At 53.1% G+C, this 11,674-nt stretch overlaps 2 protein-coding genes across 3 annotated transcripts; one reads left to right on the top strand and one right to left on the bottom strand.

The window, feature by feature from the left end:
- The first annotated feature begins 3,268 nt into the window (after positions 1 to 3,268).
- MYLPF (myosin light chain, phosphorylatable, fast skeletal muscle) lies at positions 3,269 to 5,788 on the top strand. Of its 2 annotated transcripts, none has more exons than XM_040259671.1 (7): positions 3,269 to 3,375; positions 3,988 to 4,083; positions 4,336 to 4,411; positions 4,637 to 4,741; positions 4,857 to 4,935; positions 5,450 to 5,498; positions 5,589 to 5,788. In XM_040259671.1, the coding sequence occupies exons 1-7, from the start codon at positions 3,373 to 3,375 to the stop codon at positions 5,691 to 5,693; spliced, it is 513 nt and encodes a 170-aa protein (XP_040115605.1). In that variant the 5' UTR covers positions 3,269 to 3,372; the 3' UTR covers positions 5,694 to 5,788. The 2 variants fall into 2 exon arrangements, with proteins under 2 accessions (XP_040115605.1, XP_040115614.1); XM_040259680.1 differs by having other exon boundaries at positions 3,295 to 3,375; positions 3,922 to 4,083.
- A 188-nt stretch (positions 5,789 to 5,976) lies between these two features.
- SEPTIN1 (septin 1) lies at positions 5,977 to 9,808 on the bottom strand. The gene is made up of 10 exons (XM_040259307.1): positions 9,567 to 9,808; positions 9,388 to 9,474; positions 9,019 to 9,142; positions 8,580 to 8,714; positions 8,362 to 8,479; positions 7,353 to 7,454; positions 7,130 to 7,229; positions 6,782 to 6,947; positions 6,446 to 6,536; positions 5,977 to 6,351 (listed from the first exon to the last, which is right to left on the bottom strand). Exons 1-10 carry the CDS (start codon positions 9,574 to 9,576, stop codon positions 6,265 to 6,267), a joined length of 1,020 nt encoding a protein of 339 aa, XP_040115241.1. The 5' UTR covers positions 9,577 to 9,808; the 3' UTR covers positions 5,977 to 6,264.
- Positions 9,809 to 11,674: the final 1,866 nt, after the last annotated feature.

Here is an 11,674-nt window from a genome sequence, read left to right on the forward strand (position 1 = left end):
CCGTGGAAGGAGGCGGGTGATGTGCGAGAAGAGGCGGGCCTATCTAGAAAAGAATGGTTAAAAGGGAGCCAATGAAAAGGGAAGTGGGAGGAGGTCAGGTTGACAGACAGAGATAACTATTTGGGCGGTGACGGACAGTATTCGCAGTCAATAGCAGCTGAGGGATTCTTTGGGTGTCCCAAGAAGGTCCGGAAGGAATGACAGCTGCGAGGGGCGGGCCAAATTTGCGATTAATTTGCCTTGTCAGCCAATGAATGCATCCTCTCACTTTAGTGATAAGGGAGGAAGAGAGACAGCTGTCTCAGCCAATGACAACATCCAAAGGAAGGGGGTGCTACCAGCAGGCGGTGCCAAACCAGGGATGTCGGTGACAGGCGGAGACAAGCGCGGGAGGGGGTGACAGTTGGGGACAGCGCTGAGAGCGGCGGGGTTCGGGGGCATTGGTGAAACCCTTAGCCAATAAGCGCCACGCTGCCCTGCCTGAGTCCCCTCTTGGGCTAGTTCTTTCAGCTCCCAAACCCACTACGGGGCACTTGATTAGGTGCTCTCTGACCGAGTACTCTTGCCCTTCACTCTGTCTCTAATTCTTATCCCAGTCCGCTACAAACCCCAGGTGACTATAACAAGAGCCCCCAAATCCTGTAAGTGACTTATCCTTCTGGACCCACCATTTCCTGTGGGTATCCCAACCCCTAGGTCCCTGTCCTTAGATCTATCTATCTGAGCTCCTCCCAGAATCCAGGCTCCGGTTTCTCAGAACTCATCCTCCGAGTGCCTGCTCCATTCTAGTGGAGATCCCAGACCCCAAATCATGGATTCCCACTACCATGAACTCCCATATCTCTGTTCTTATTCTTTGGAGGATGCAGAACAAACCCTCTGGATGCCTCTCTCCTCATTGACACACCGTTCTGTGCTCCTCCTTTTCTGCTAGGAAACCAGACCCCAATCTCATAATCCCCCTACTCCCCCCGCACCCCACCCCAGGCTACCCTAGACCACAAACACAAAGCCCAGACTTTACCAGCCCCTCCTCTCTCTGGGCTCCATCTCCCTGGGGCCCAGGATTCAGGATTCAGCCCCAGGAGGGCTCCAATTTCTGTGCAAAATCCACCATCCTGAAATTTCAGTCAGGCCTAGCTAGCTCCCAGTTTCCCAGTTCCTTGGTCTCTGAGTTCTCTGAGGCTCCTTTCCCCAGCTCAGACTCATATCCTGTGAACTCCAGTGTCTGAGATCTGCCGCTCTTGATCTCATTCTCTTCAAACTCCCCACTTTCCATTAGGCCCAAGCTTCCTAAGCACTTCCTCCATTCCCCTCTATTGAGTTCTCCTCCCCTCCCACAACCCAGTAAGAAGTGGGCTCTTCCCTGCGCCTGGACCCCCATGGTAACCTTATAAGGTGAGGCAGCTGTTGACTGAGGCAGGGAGGGCCCAGTGCAGGAGGCCAAGGGCAGCTGCTAAGTTTAGGGTGGCTCCTTCTCCCTTCTTAGAGACAACAGGTGGCTCGACCTCAGTGCCCAGAAAAGAAACTGTCTTAGAGGCATTGGCATGAGTCTGGAGGAGGGAGCAGGGAGGAGGCAACTTCTTCAGGACATCAGGTCCTAAACGGAGCAAGAGGAGGAGGGGACATAAGTGTCCTTGCCAACACTGAACCTTCTGGGGCTTCCTTAGCCACTGTTTCCCCAGGCCTCCACTGTGTGGAATGGACAGGCACTGAGGCCCAGAGGGTTGGGAGAGGGGACCTCAAAATCTCACAGTCAACCAAGCTGGTTCTTGCCCAGATTGGAGAGAGAAGCCATTGGCCATCCAGCCACCAAGGTGGAGGTGATTAATTAGCTTCTCTCTTGGTGTCTTTGACTCCCCTCCTCTTGAGTTCCAACTTTTACATCCATATTCAAAAAAGTGATTAAAGACTCACACTAGACCATGTCTTTCTCCTGTTTCAAAACTTTTCAAGGCTCTCAAGGTCTCAGCCCTCATTCTGGCATTGAAGACCCTCCAATCTCTGGTGTCCAGGCCCTTGTATCCTCTGCTCAAGCCCCATCCCAATTCTGGTGATCTGAACACTTCTGATCTTTGATTTTTCCAGCCCTTTGCCCATCCTTGCCCCCCACTTAGCATGCCTGTTCCTCCACTTCTACCCGACACTTCTAGCAGCCTTCATAAGGTCATTTCAGTACTCCTACACAGGCCTGCTATGCCCTCTACTTCTGTATTCCAACTGGTGTGTCATTTTCTGCATTTACCCTCTCTGTAGACTGTAAGTTCTACCAAGGCAGGGCCTGAATATTAATTGTAATGATTGTAAGAATTCCCTGGATGTCCAGTGGTTAGGACTCCAGGCTTTCACTGCCAAGGGCCCAAGTTCACTCCCTAGTCAGGGAACTAAGATCCCACAAGTTGTGCAGTGCTGCCACACACACACACAAAAGAAATTATAATGATCATACATCACTAATTGTTTCCCAATATGTTCACATCCACAAGTTCTTTGGCCTGGGAATTACCTTCCCTTTTTACAGAGCGGGAAACCAGGGCCCAGAGAGTTGGAACACAAAACCCAATGTCACAGAGCAGGATCTCTGCTCCAGGCTGTCGAGTCTCTTCATACTTAGTGATTCCATGCCCCACATCTTCCCTCACAGACTACCCCCTCTCCTTGAAGGGGATGTAGACTTCCTGATCCTTCAGCTTCCCCAGATAGCTCTTTCTCACTTTTAATCTGTCACTACCCAGACACATACATACTCTTGACTGTGAACTCCACAATGGAGGAGGACTGTGTTTGCCCAAGTGCACCCAGGTGGTGCACTTGGAGGGACAGCAAGGGGTGTCTTTGGTCAGCCTTCAGCCTCCCTTCTCCAATGCCTCCATGTTTGATCAGACCCAGATCCAGGAGTTCAGGGGTGAATATGGGGAGAAGGGAGACTGAAGTATGGTCCAGTGCCTGGTACACTATTGCTGGTTAATAAATTTATTGGGTTTAAACCTTGCAGGGATACAGGAGCCTGGTTCCTCTTTCTCCTAGTCCTGTGTCTCAGCCTGGGCCCTCTCTGAACACTGGCACATTCCAGCCTCCTTTGAGGAGAAAGAACATCCCTTCCTGCCCAGGTCCTAGCGAGACATGCCGCCCAAGACACCCTCCCTCCTTTGTCCCTCGCTAGGCTCCAGCTGCTGCTGGCCCTCCAAGAAAGGAGAGGTCCTGAGCGGGGCTATTTTGGTATCTGGGGTGGGCACCCACAGGGCTAAGGTTACAGTGGTATGTTAAGGGCTCCCTGGGGCAGGACTATATAACTCCAGAGGGAGTGCTCCGGACGGACTCTCTGCTCCTTTCCAGCCAGAGCCACTGCCTTGCCCCCAGGAGACCTAAGACATGGTGAGTGAGAATCCCCCAGCCCAAGCTCAGATCTCTCAGACCTCAGGGCAGCCTCACTCCTTGAAAGAAAGGAGCTGGTTCCAAGTCTGGCAAGAGGAAAAAAGATGAATCTTCCCTTTCTTGGTATCGTTAATGGGGAATATATAGAATGATGCCCTAAAGGACCCAATCAAGGATAATCTGCCCAGACACTCCACTCTCAGGAGCCCAGTCCCTCTGAAAGCACACTCCTCCACCTTCCTAAATCCCCTGGAACCAGCCAGGCCAGGATTCCCACTCCCATTTTATAAATGAGAAGGTAGAGGTTCAGACAAGGTGAATAAGTGGATCAGGGACACACAGCAAGTCTAGGACTCAGAGGAGCCAGGCTCAGGGCACTCAGAAGGCAAGAAACATTTCACTTGTTGGGTAGGGTGGAAGGATGGGAACTTGAGGGCTTCAGATAGAAACTGGACAATCCAACTGAAACAAGTCCCCTCAGCAAAGAGTCGTAAGGAAGGGGAAGCCTAGAGCCAGAAGAGTTGCTTTAGAAGAATGAACTCAAAGAATCCACTGCCTCCAGAGGAGTAAGGATGGGTCCATGAACCCCTCTGCCCAACCCTCACCCTTCAGGCACCCAAGAAGGCCAAGAGAAGGGCAGCAGCAGAGGGCGGAAGCTCCAATGTCTTCTCCATGTTTGATCAGACCCAAATCCAGGAGTTCAAGGAGGTAAGTGTGGGGAGAAGGGAGACTGAAGGCTGACCAAAGGCACCCCTTGCTGCCCCTCCCCCCACCCCTCCCTGGAATGTGCACCTGTTTGGGGGAAGGAGAAGGGCTTAGATTCCTTACTCCCCTCCCTGCTTGGAGTGTAAGAGGACCTCTGGCTGGCAACCAGAATCTCAGAATCTGATCTGCCTGGAGTAAGGATGCTGAAACTTGGCCACGGGAGACCTAATCTCTCCTTGCCTCTGCCCTCCACAGGCCTTCACAGTAATTGACCAGAACCGGGATGGCATTATTGACAAGGAAGACCTGCGGGACACTTTTGCAGCCATGGGTGAGCTGCCTCCTCTACCTGTAAAGATTCAAGGCTGCAGAGTCCTGGGAGTTCAGCAGCTGTGGGTCCCAGTCCTGCCAGGCCACCTTGGGACTCAGTCTATCCAGGATAAAATTGGATGGGATAAAAAAATAAAAATGGATGGGATGATCTGAATTTATAGGAAGCATTATTCTCTGGCTGCAAGACCCCACTCCAGCCCCTGCTTTCCCAACCCTGTTCCAGGGCGTCTCAATGTGAAGAATGAGGAGCTAGACGCCATGATGAAGGAAGCCAGTGGGCCCATCAACTTCACTGTCTTCCTGACCATGTTTGGGGAGAAGCTCAAAGGTAAATGAAGTATGACGTGTCCTTGGTCCAACCCCTCAGCTGCCTCTCCTCAGAACTTTCAGGGACTGACCCTTTAGCAACCTTTCAGCTACATGTGCCCTCTGACCCCCTCTAGGTGCCGACCCTGAGGATGTGATCACTGGAGCCTTCAAGGTCTTAGACCCTGAGGGAAAAGGCACCATCAAGAAGCAATTGTAAGTGACACACTCCAGCTGCTCCCACACAGAAAGCCTCTTTCAGTTCCCACCAATAATAGGCACTGCCAGTGATAAGGGTGGCTCAGACAGTAAAGACTCTGCCTGCGCAATGCAGGAGACCTGAGTTTGATCCCTGGGTTGGGAAGAACCCCTGGAGGAGGGCATAGTAACCCATTCCAGTATTCTTGCCTGGAGAATCCCTTGAGAAGCTCTTCAGAGGAATCTGGCAGGCTACAGCCATGGGGTCTTAAAGAGTCGGACACGACTTAGCGACTAAGCACCGCACAGCACAGAGATAAGGGAAAAATCAGGACTGTGGAAATGGGCGATGGGACACAGGAAGAAGGGCAAAACGGGAGGTCAGAGTGTTTGGGAGACCAGTGAGGAATCCAGAGTGACCCTGGTTTTCAAGATGAGACTGGCAATGGCAAGGGGGATGAGATGGGAGGGCGTGGAAAGGAATCACGAAGTCCAATCTCAAACCTCCCGTATATCAATTACCTCTCTCCAGCCTGGAGGAGCTGCTGACCACGCAGTGTGACCGCTTCTCCCAGGAAGAGGTGAGTGGAGGAGGGGTCTGGGAGAAGCGGAAGGATGGGGGAAGGGGAACGTAAGGAACCAGTTGGTGATACTCTGCCTGTTTTCCGCAGATCAGGAACATGTGGGCTGCCTTCCCCCCCGACGTGGGCGGCAACGTAGACTACAAGAACATCTGCTACGTCATCACGCATGGCGACGCCAAGGACCAGGAGTAGAGCGGACCCTTTGCGGCCTCTGCTAGTCAACGCCTTCCTGCCAGTCCGACCTCCCCACCCAGACTCCTAATAAATTGAAAGGGTCTCGTTTCTTATCCGCGGCGCCTTCAGTGCGTTTGTGTGTGAGTGGGACTCAGGTGGGAGGCTGGGCAGATACACCGGCTGGCACGAAAGGAGTGCCCAGCAGATGAATTAATAAATAGTGGCCCGGAGGCCTGGGTGGAGCGGTTCCACCCGCTAAGCTCGCCACTTATTCCCGCTGGGAAAGAGAAGACTTGCGTGGCCTCAGAGAAACTCAGTTTTTATTGAAGTCACGGACAGGGAGAAGTGCGGAGGAGATGGGGGTGTTCAGGGTTAGAAGAGGAGGTCGCGCTCCAGAAGTGAGCTAGGGCGGAGCCAAAGGCGGGGCTACAAATTCCAGGATTGGGAGAACCTGAGAACCCGCCCCCTAGAAGGGCGGGCCTTACAGGCAGGGGCTCCGGGATTAGGCGCCTGGCAGCCTGGGGCTCAGGGATTGGACAAGAGACGAACCGTAGGCGGAGGCGAGATAAAGAAAACCCGGATGGGGGCCTCAGAGAGCGTCGGACTGCTCGCCTTGAGCGTGGCTCAGCTGCATCTGGGCCTGCATCTTCTCCAACATCTCTTGCATGCGGCGCAGCTGTGCGGGGCAAGATTGCAGGCATTGGGTCCGGGCGAGGCCAGAGAGGGACTCCGAAGAGGACTTGGGGGTCTTGGTCTGGGGGAAAGCTCACCTCTTCGTCTTTCTCGCGAATCAACTTCTCCGTGTCTGCCAGAGGCAGCATGGGCAGCGGGATCTCTGTGGCGCTTTGGCGGGAAAGCTTACTAGGGGATGGGAGAGAAGGAAAGGAATCAAAGGCGAGGGCCTTGGTTGAGTCATCGCTGCGAGACAGGATCTGGAGTTTGTTTGGAGGCTAGGATGCGGAGCCATATCCTTAGGTTAGGGAGATAAGCAAAGGGGATGGGGAAAGAAAGGCCCTGGGAGAGAGAGGTCTAGAAGGTGAAGGTCGAAGTCATGGTGAGTGAGGGTGGGGCCTTGGAAGCACCTAACTGTCCGCGCTGGCTCTCACCTACGGCTGGCTCGATCCCGCGCCCCAGGCCGGGCCAGGCTCTGTAGGCAGCGGGCCCGGTAGCCCTCGTAGAGCAGGTCGTGCGTCACCTCCTTCAGGTCCTGCAGGTGTGTCTGCACGAGCATCCGTCGCAGGTTCAGGAAATCGCAGTGATGTGGGTTCTCCACTGGGGGGCGGACCCGCGAGCGTCAGGGAACTTAGGTCGGGTCGGCTGCCCAAGGACCTCTCTTGGGGCTCCTAGGACCCCTGGGAACAGAACTTTCCCCAACTTCACATGTTGGATACGGTTGGCTGGGAGGCGGCCTGGGCTCCCTGCTGGGCTCAGAACGCGTACCCAGCCTTACTCACCCTCTACAGTGCCCCAGGAGTAGTGGCGTCCTCTCACCGGTCGGGGCCCGCCGTCCCGCACTACTTCGCAGGAACCGACCACGGCAAAAGGGATGCTTTCCTAGAGGGGAGGAGTCAACGATCTCCATCCTCTCCCCGCCCCGTGGACAGAAACCTTTTTCAGCTCCCACCTCCACATCCACCTCCCCTGGCTTCTCAGTCTCGTCCTGCTTTGCCTCTGTACCTTCATCTCCGCGTCCTGCCTCTTGAAGTCTTCATCCTCATCAGAGTCACATTCGGGGAACTGGTAGATATTGATCTCTTCCTCCTTCAACTGTTCCCGGATCTTGGAGGAAACAAATGCAGACAGAAACACAGAGGCTGTGAGCCACAAAGACCACCAGAGACTGTGAGATCTAGATACAGACACAGGATGAAAGAGACCGAGAGGAAGGCGTGAAAAACAAAGATGGTGAGACAAGGGCATCCAGGAAGACTGAAAACAAAATCTCAGACGATGAAAGAGACACGCTGCTGCTGCTGCTCAGTCGCTTCAGTCGTGTCCGACTCTGCGACCCCATAGACAGCAGCCCACCAGGCTCCTCCATCCCTGGGATTCTATAGGCAAGAACACTGGAGTGGGTTGCCATTTCCTTCTCCAATGCATGAAAGTGAAAAGTGAAAGTGAAGTCGCTCAGTCGTGTCCAACTCTTAGCGACCCCATGGACTGCAGCCTTCCAGGCTCCTCCGTCCATGGGATTTTCCAGGCAAGAGTACTGGGGTGCCATTGCCTTCTCCATGAAAGAGACATAGAGGATGAAAAACTGAGACCTTACCCTAAGAGGGAAAAGACTGATGTTTGGGAAGTTTTGAAGGTGAGCAGACACCAAAAGACCAGGAGAGAGAGACATAAGTGGAAACAGTGGGAGAGGGCGCTGAAGAAGCGGGGAAATGGGGGCATGGTGAGCATCCTGGGGCCAGACGGATAACATGGGTCGTTATGTCCACACTCCTGCCCTCAGACAGATCTTAGCCAAGCATCCAGCCCAGGGATTCTATTCTGAGCCTCCAGAGATGTGGCTTCCTGAGGCAGCTTATGACCCACCTTTCTCAAAAACTTTCTTCCAGTCTAGCCTGACATGTCACGCTCCGAAAAGGCTACCCCAAGATCAAGGAAGTCAAAGCTGAGTTCAGCTTTTGTCATGACTTTTGGCTTCATGTGCAGACCAAAGGTCAGAAGCCACCACACATACCTTCTGTTTGAGGGCCTGTGTTTCCTTTGGCATCAGGGCATCTGCTTTGCCAATGACCGGGATGATGTTGACCTTCTCGTGCACCGCCCGGAGGAAGGCCACATCTAGGGGACGGAGCCTGCACCCAGAAATTCGTCAGGGCTCAGTTTCAGGGCACAGAGACCCACCCTCTGCCCCCCCTCCCCAAATGTCCCAACCCCCTAGGGTGTCCCACAGACCCCCGGCCAAAGGGTGAGATGAAGTAGAGGCAGCAGTGGACACGGGAATCCTGGATGTTTTTCCGGTTCAGGCCACTCTCATCCCGAAGATACTGCTCAAACTGCTCCTCGATGAAGCGCACCACAGGCAGCCAGCTGGGGGTGTGGGGAGAGTGCCGGCAGTCAGAGATCTGGACCGCAGTGGAGGGCAGGGGGCAAGGCTAGCCAGGACTGTGGGGGTAAGAAGCAGGGTCTTTGGCTCCAACCAAAGATGTCAGAGGAAACTGGCAGGTGAGATGTTGGGAAGCACAAGGCATTTGGGGCCCCAAGACCACCAGAAACAGCTCCTGCTGTTGCAGGGACGTGAGTAGGGCAGGGCAGACCAGCCCTGAATCCGACCCCTCGGTCTCAGAGTAGCCACATTGGGAAGCTGAGCCCTGGGCTCTCCCCCATTCCTCACCAGTCTGAACAGTCCACTGAGTCCCCAAAGCCAGGTGTGTCCACCACAGTCAGCTTCACCTTAATACCCCCCTCCTCGATCTCCACGCCCCGGCGCTCGATGGTCAGCGTTTGCGTCAAGCGAGCTATGAGATGGGGAGAGGTCAGGGAGCTGGCGAGGGGTCTGAAGCAGGACTAATTTCCTTTCTCAGACTCACAGTTGCCCCCCACCCATTTTTCAGGGGAGGAGACTGAGTCTCAGAGAAAAGCAGTGAGCTGCCTGAGTTCCCCAGAATGTCATGGGAGACCCAGAAAGAAAGGAAGAGTGTGCAGTCTGGGAGGAGAGGGGTCAGAGGGCGTGGGCAGCGTGGTGAGGAGAGGGGCATCTTACCACTGGCTTCTGGTATTTGCCGATCCTCATAGAGGTTGGTGAGAAATAGGCTGTTGATGAGAGTAGACTTTCCCAGGCCTGACTCCCCTGTGGACAGGTCAAGCCCAGCTGGTCAGGTGAGGGGACAGCCAAGGTCTCTTGAGGACCCCCTACCAGGCCCCTCTCCAAAACCCTCAGACCTGCCACCATGAGTGTGAAGTCAAAACCCTTCTTGACAGACTTGCGATGCAGCTGGTTGGGGAGGGCGGCAAACCCCACATACTCCTTGTCCTGTTGGTGAGGGTGGACGATATGAGGCTGCTGGGGGTGGCAGGCAGGGTCCCCCAGTATGACCTGATCTCAGAGGCTAGGAGAAGTCAGCCTACTGTGGGTTGACCTGAACCTGGCTACCCTGGGGGCTGGGGACTGAGAGATGCCTGGATTCCTGGGCGTAAGGACTCACCATGGCCCCGATAGCTGTTGCTGCACCTGATAGCTCTCCCCACTTCCTCTGGTGGGGCAGGAAGTTGAGGGCGGCAAACAAGGGGGCGGGCAGTATAGGAGTTGAGATGCTCCAACTGGCTCAGAGAGTGGGGAAAACCAAGATGAGAACAGCTGGTTCTCGATTCCTGGGTCCCTTTGCCCATCACCCTGATCGGAAGCCTCAATCCCTCTGTTCTCTCTACACGTTTATTCTAAGCCCCACTGTGGCCCCATCACCCTGATGGAAGGTAGGGTTTAAGCAAAGAGGAAGGAAGTGGGTTGGTCTCTCTAGCAAGTGAGGTGAAGGCTTGGATAAAGACAGTTTAAAACAGTTTCAGCCTGGTGCTCTGTGATGACCTCGAGGGGTGGGATGGGGGTGAGGTAGGGAGAAGGCTCAAAAGAGAGGGGATATATATATATATATATATATATATATATATATATATATATATATACTTATGACTGATTCATGCTGTGGTATGGCATAAACCAACACACCACTGTAAAACAATTATCTTCCAATTAAAAATAATGAAATTTTAAACAATTTCCAAGGGTCTGAGTGGACCAAAAGCAACAAGATTGAGGGTAGGAGGGACTAACTATTTTCCTCCCCAGCTCATGCACTGGATTCTTAAAAAAGGACATCAGGTCTTTGGATACTACTGCCAGAGAGCCTGCCTTCAGAATCCTAGCGAAGGCACTCCTCTGCTCAAAACCCTTCATGGACTTCCCAGTGATCTTAATCAAGTCTGAGGGTCCTGGCCAAAGCCTCCTGCATCTGACCTCATCACCTCCTCTGATTCGCCCTTGGCAAGTGCCCACATCCTTGGCTCTGTCTACGATTTTGTTTATTTTTGCCTGTGCTGGGTCTTAATTGCTGCAGGGGCTTTTCTCTAGCTTCAGTGAGCAAGGACTTCTCTCTGGTTGAGACATACAGGCTTCTCATTACGATGGCTCCTCTTGCTGCAAAGCACAGGCTGTAGGTGCAAGGCTTCAGGAGTTGCAGCTTGTGGGCTCTAGAGCAGTCTCAGTAGTGGTGCACAGGCTTACTTACTCCTTGGCATATGGGATCTTCCCAGATCAGGGATGGAACCCATGTCTCCTGCACTGACAGGTGGATTCTTTACCACTGAGTCACCAGGGTAGCACCCTTGGCTCTGTCTATATTGGACTTTTCCTTCTTCTGCACCAGGTGAACTCTGTCTCTCAAGAGTTTGATTCAAAGGGTTCTTCTTCTTCCTTTATGAAATCTTCCCCACCCACAAAAGGAAGAGTCATTTTCCATCCTCTGGACTCCCCAGCACCTTTCATAGCCCCTCCAATGCCCACCTTTGCTTACCTGGCTGTCTCTTCTACTCCTGGCTGAGCTTTCTGAGGGCAGGAACTATGTCTTCCTAATGTTTATATCCCTGGTGTCTTGCACAGGGCCTGGCACCAAGAAGGTGCCAATAAATAATATACCAGATAAATGAATGTATGAAAGAGTGAGTGATGGAAGTTAGTTAGGGAAAAGGCAGGGAGGCTACAGAATGTGTAAAAGGAACTTGTCTTTGGAGTCAGAACTTCCCAGACCTCAGTTCTACCACTTGCTGTGTGATCTCGGGCAAGTCATTTGCCCTCTCTGAACTCCATTTTTTCATAGTAAGATGAAATGCACACACTTAGACTTTTTATCAGGAATCAGTGGTTTTGGATGACACAGGCTTTGGAGCTAATCATTTATGCATACAACATACCATATATACATATATATTAATATATATGTACACCTGTTGTTGTTGTTTAGTCACTAAGTTGTACCTGACTTGTTTGCAACTCCATG

This window comes from Oryx dammah, unplaced genomic scaffold, assembly GCF_014754425.2.
Source record: "Oryx dammah isolate SB20612 unplaced genomic scaffold, SCBI_Odam_1.1 HiC_scaffold_2, whole genome shotgun sequence".
Lineage (NCBI taxonomy): Eukaryota > Metazoa > Chordata > Mammalia > Artiodactyla > Bovidae > Oryx > Oryx dammah.